General features: G+C 37.7%; 2 protein-coding genes across 2 annotated transcripts in view; both read right to left on the minus strand.

Annotated features, from left to right (window-relative positions):
• Positions 1–4,433, minus strand: part of SRBD1 (S1 RNA binding domain 1) — a 248,375-nt gene that overhangs the window by 203,224 nt on the left and 40,718 nt on the right. Inside the window, exon 8 of the mRNA XM_023512062.1 lies at positions 1,824–1,920. Within this exon, the coding sequence (XP_023367830.1) occupies positions 1,824–1,920 (97 nt within the window). The remainder of the gene's footprint in view (positions 1–1,823; positions 1,921–4,433) is intronic.
• Positions 443–1,724, minus strand: LOC100943441 (cyclin-dependent kinase 1-like). The gene is made up of 2 exons (XM_012804010.2): positions 958–1,724; positions 443–832 (listed from the first exon to the last, which is right to left on the minus strand). The coding sequence occupies exons 1-2, from the start codon at positions 1,608–1,610 to the stop codon at positions 592–594; spliced, it is 894 nt and encodes a 297-aa protein (XP_012659464.1). The 5' UTR covers positions 1,611–1,724; the 3' UTR covers positions 443–591.

Here is a 4,433-nt window from a genome sequence, read left to right on the forward strand (position 1 = left end):
AAAAAAAAAAAAAAAAATTGGACCTGTGATGCAACAGATAAGTTGGTCTCCTCAACAGCTAAAATTCATTCGAGGTCAACACTTTTATCCAGACCTGATACTATATTAAATACATCCTTAAGTCAACCTAATTACTGTTAGACACCATAAATGAGTTATTATAAAATCAAGCATAAATCACAGCATGTTTAAAAAGCAACAGCACCCACTCTAAATGAACATGAATTGATCTCAATCACATACTGTGTAATGCAGTGATTTTTACACTGTGTTCATCAGAGCCTTTCACTGAGGTACCTCAGGGTAAGGAGGATGAGTAGGCATAGTTCCAGGCTCCCTGCCCAGAATTCAATTAAAACTTTACTTTTATCTGTTTTATGTATTAAGATTCTATTGTTTGAACAAAAAGTTCCACTACTAAAAAAAAAAGTTTTTTTTTTTTTTTTTACATTTTTAAGTTATATTTTCGAAATTAGAAGATGAAGTACAGCATAAGTTTTACAACAAAGAAAAGTAAAATATACAAGACAAAAATAGAGTTAACAGTAAAAAATACAGCTATCTGGAACGTGGAAACTTTTTGTCAGAAAGTTACATCTTCTTAATCTGATTGTCCAAATCATTAAAATATGGATGATTCAATGCCATTTTGCCAGAAATTCGTTTGGCAGGATCATAGACTAACATTTTCAAGAGCAAATCTAAGCCATTTTCATCCAAGTTTTTGACATGGGATGCTAGACTTCCTGGTTTCCACTTGGGAAATGTATTCTTATAGTCCTGTAAAGATTCTACTTCTGGCCACACTTCATTATTGGGAGTGCCCAAAGCTCTACAAACCATATAAAAACAAATTCTTAGTTAAAGCACGAATATAATCTCATTGTTACATATTATATGTTGCCTTTATTATTTAACTTAAAAGTTTTGAGCAGCTTAGGTATAAAACAAAAATACCTGAAAATCCTGAAGAGTTGATCAATTTCTGAGTCACCATGGAAAAGTGGTTTCTTAGTTGCTAATTCTGCAAATATGGTGCCTATACTCCAAATGTCAACTGGAGTTGAGTAACGAGCTGACCCCAGCAATACTTCTGGGGATCTGTACCAGAGTGTTACTACCTCATGTGTATATACCCGAATAGGTATTCCAAAAGCTCTGGCGAGGCCAAAATCAGCCAGTTTAATTGTTCCTTTGTCATCAATTAGGAGATTTTGAGGTTTTAAGTCTCGGTGAAGAACTCTTCTAGAGTGACAAAACACAATCCCCTGGAGGATTTGGTATAAATAACTCTTAACAAGTGAAGAATCCATGAACTGACCAGGAGGAATAGAATCCAAATATTTCTTGAGGTCCATGGAAAGAAATTCGAAGATGAGGTATAACCTGGAATCTTGCATAAGCACATCTTGAAGACTGACTATATTTGGATGACGAAGTTCTTTTAATAGAGAAATTTCCCGAATTGCAGTGCTAGGAACCCCTTCCTCTTCACTTTCTAGTCTGATTTTCTTCATGGCTACCACTTGACCTGTAGTTTTGTGTCTACCCTTATACACAACTCCATAGGTACCCTCTCCAATTTTCTCTATTTTGGTATAATCTTCCATAGTTAATCAATAAGTATGGCAGATCCTCAGCAACTCTACCCGGCTTATTATCCCGCGGCGGTCGCAGCGGCAGCTACCACCTTCGCGTCGCTACTCTCTCAACTTCCAGGAGCCCAAAAAAAAAGTTTTTAATAAACCCTGATGTTAGCACTAAGCATGTGACCATCAACAGTAGGAGTCCACAAAGCAGAAAACTCCCTACAAGTTACTTACAATGTTCGAATAAAATCAAGTGTCTCTTTGTCTTTAGCAATCATGTCTGCTAAAATATGCTGCACTCCTATTTCAATATCCTGGAGTGATGAAAGCCCTTTAGGAGAAAAGTAAGAGGGAAAACAAAAACAAAAAGTATAAGATTGGTTTTAAATTCTGTAATTAAATCACAATAAATTATTTCGGTCAAAATATAATCTTAAATTGACAATCTTACAACAGAAAGGTACAGTAGCAGTAACTGCTTCCCTCTGTAACAGAAAAAGGTCTCCAAAAACAATGATACAGGCCTTTTATACACTATTGTCTAGTGGTAAAAATGTAGCTCTGGAGTGAGCTGCCTGGTCTAATCTGTTTCCCCTACTTACCAAGTGTGAGACCCTGGGCAAGTTACTTGACTTCCTTGTGCCTTCTTTTATAGTTACTTTTCTTTAACAATGGGATAATAATCATAGTACATCCTTCATGAAGTAGTTGCAGACATTAAAGGTGTTATGAGAAACATGTATTAATAGAGCCATATCCCAAGATATATTATTCCATTTGTTATAAAAATCCTTCCTCCTTTACAATAAGTTTTATTAATTTCCCATTTTGGATTATGAGGCATTTATTCACATTTTTCCTTTTTTTTTTTTTTTTTTGAGATAGAGTCTTACTTTGTCACCACTGGTAGAGTGCTATCACATCACAGCTCACAGCAACCTCCAACTCTTGGGCTTAGGTGATTCTCTTGCCACAGCCTCCCAAGTAGTCACAACGCCTGGTATTTTTTTGTTACAGTTTGGCTAGGCTGGGTCCGCCACCCTTGGTATATTGGTCCGGCGCCCTACCCACTGAGCCACAAGCGCCACTCTTTATTCACATTTTCAATGACTCATTTGAATTTCACAAATCTCATTAGCACAAAACAAGAGCTATCATGCAGTTGTTCATCTTCATAATTAAGATTTGTCTACAAACGGGGCATTAAGTTCTTTGTAAGAGCTTCCAGCTTGCTAATTTACAGCCATGACTCTTGTACACTACAATCCCTGTGATACCATCTTAAGACATAGAGAGAGATCATTTGCATTGCTTCTTTTCATTTCCATTGTCCTCAATGTTCTATGAGCATTAAAGCTTTTCATTTTTTTTTGCATAAAAACTTGAATTATATGAGCACTGTACATCACATGTATGTTTTTCTGTGAGTACAGTTTTCCTGTGAGTAACAGGTACAAGAGCCAAAGAGAACAGAAGAACAGATTTTTTTTTTTTTAAGACAGTCTCAAGCTGTCACCCTGGGTAGAGTGCTGTAGCATCACAGCTCACACAGCAACCTCAAACTCTTGGACTCAAGCGATTCTCTTGCCTCAGCTTCCCAAGGTCCTCAGCCTCTGTGCCTCAGCTGGGACCACAGGTACCCGCCACAACACTGGGCTATTTTTTATAGTTGTTGTTGTTGCAGTTATCGTTGTTGTTTTAACTGGCCCAGGCCGGCGCCCTACCTACTGAGCTACGGGCACCATAATATTTATTATGGCATAGTTAATAAACACAAATGCCTAACTTTGGTTGCATTATGATAGCTAATGTCAGCTACGGAAATACTGTGTTTTACAATTAACACTTGAACAACATGGGTTTGAATTGCACAGGCCCACTTATATAAGGTTGTTTTCGGTAAGTTACACCAAGTGTTTCCTTTTCCTTCTTTCACCCCCTCGGCCTCTGCAAGACAGCAAGATCAACCCCTCTTCTTTCTCTTCCTCCTCAGCCTACTCAAGGCAGATGATGAGGATAAAGACCTTTATGATGATCCACTTCTACTCATTGAACAGGAAACGTATTTTCCCTTCAGTATGATTTTCTTAATAACATTTGCTTTTCTCTAGTTTACTTTATTGTAAGAATACAGAATAGAGTAGTGATACAAAAAATATGTGTTAGCTGGCTGTTTATGTTATCAGTAAGGCTTCCAGTCAACAGTAGGCTACTGGTGGTTAAGATCTGGGGGGAATCAAATGTTACATACTTAGGTTTTCAACTGTGCAAGGGGTTGGTCCCTTCTGCAATATGCAAGGGTCAGTCATATTTTAAGGAAAGCTGAAGAATGAAATTCGGTCATTGAAACTAATACAAATTCTATTTAATTTTTTTTTTTTTTGAGACAGAGTCTCAAGGTGTCACCCTGGGTAGAGTGCCATGGTGTCACAGCTAACAGCAACATCAAACTCTTAGGCTTAAGCGATTCTCTTGCCTCAGCCTCCCAAGTAGCTAGGACTACATATGCCCACCACAATATCCAGCTATTTTTTTGGTTGCAGTTGTCACTGTTGTTTGGCAGGCCTGGGCTGGATTCAAACCCGCCAGCTCCAGTGTATGTGGCCAGCACCCTAGCCGCTTGAGCTACAGGCGCCGAGCCTTTATTTAAGATTTTAAGAGAATTTCCCTATAAGGGAATTTTTTAGAACTGAAACTTTAAAACATCACTGCTAGGGAGGTACCTTAAGCTATCTCTAGAACAGTGGTTCTCAATGAAAAGTAGAAATTTTTAGAGTCATTTGGGAAACTCTTTCAGGATATATATCCCCTTCTCAATCCAACCAAGGAGAAAAAAAAAAAAAA

The sequence above is a fragment of the Otolemur garnettii genome, unplaced genomic scaffold, assembly GCF_000181295.1.
Source record: "Otolemur garnettii isolate 467f Iridium unplaced genomic scaffold, OtoGar3 scaffold00024, whole genome shotgun sequence".
Classification (NCBI taxonomy): Eukaryota; Metazoa; Chordata; class Mammalia; order Primates; family Galagidae; genus Otolemur; species Otolemur garnettii.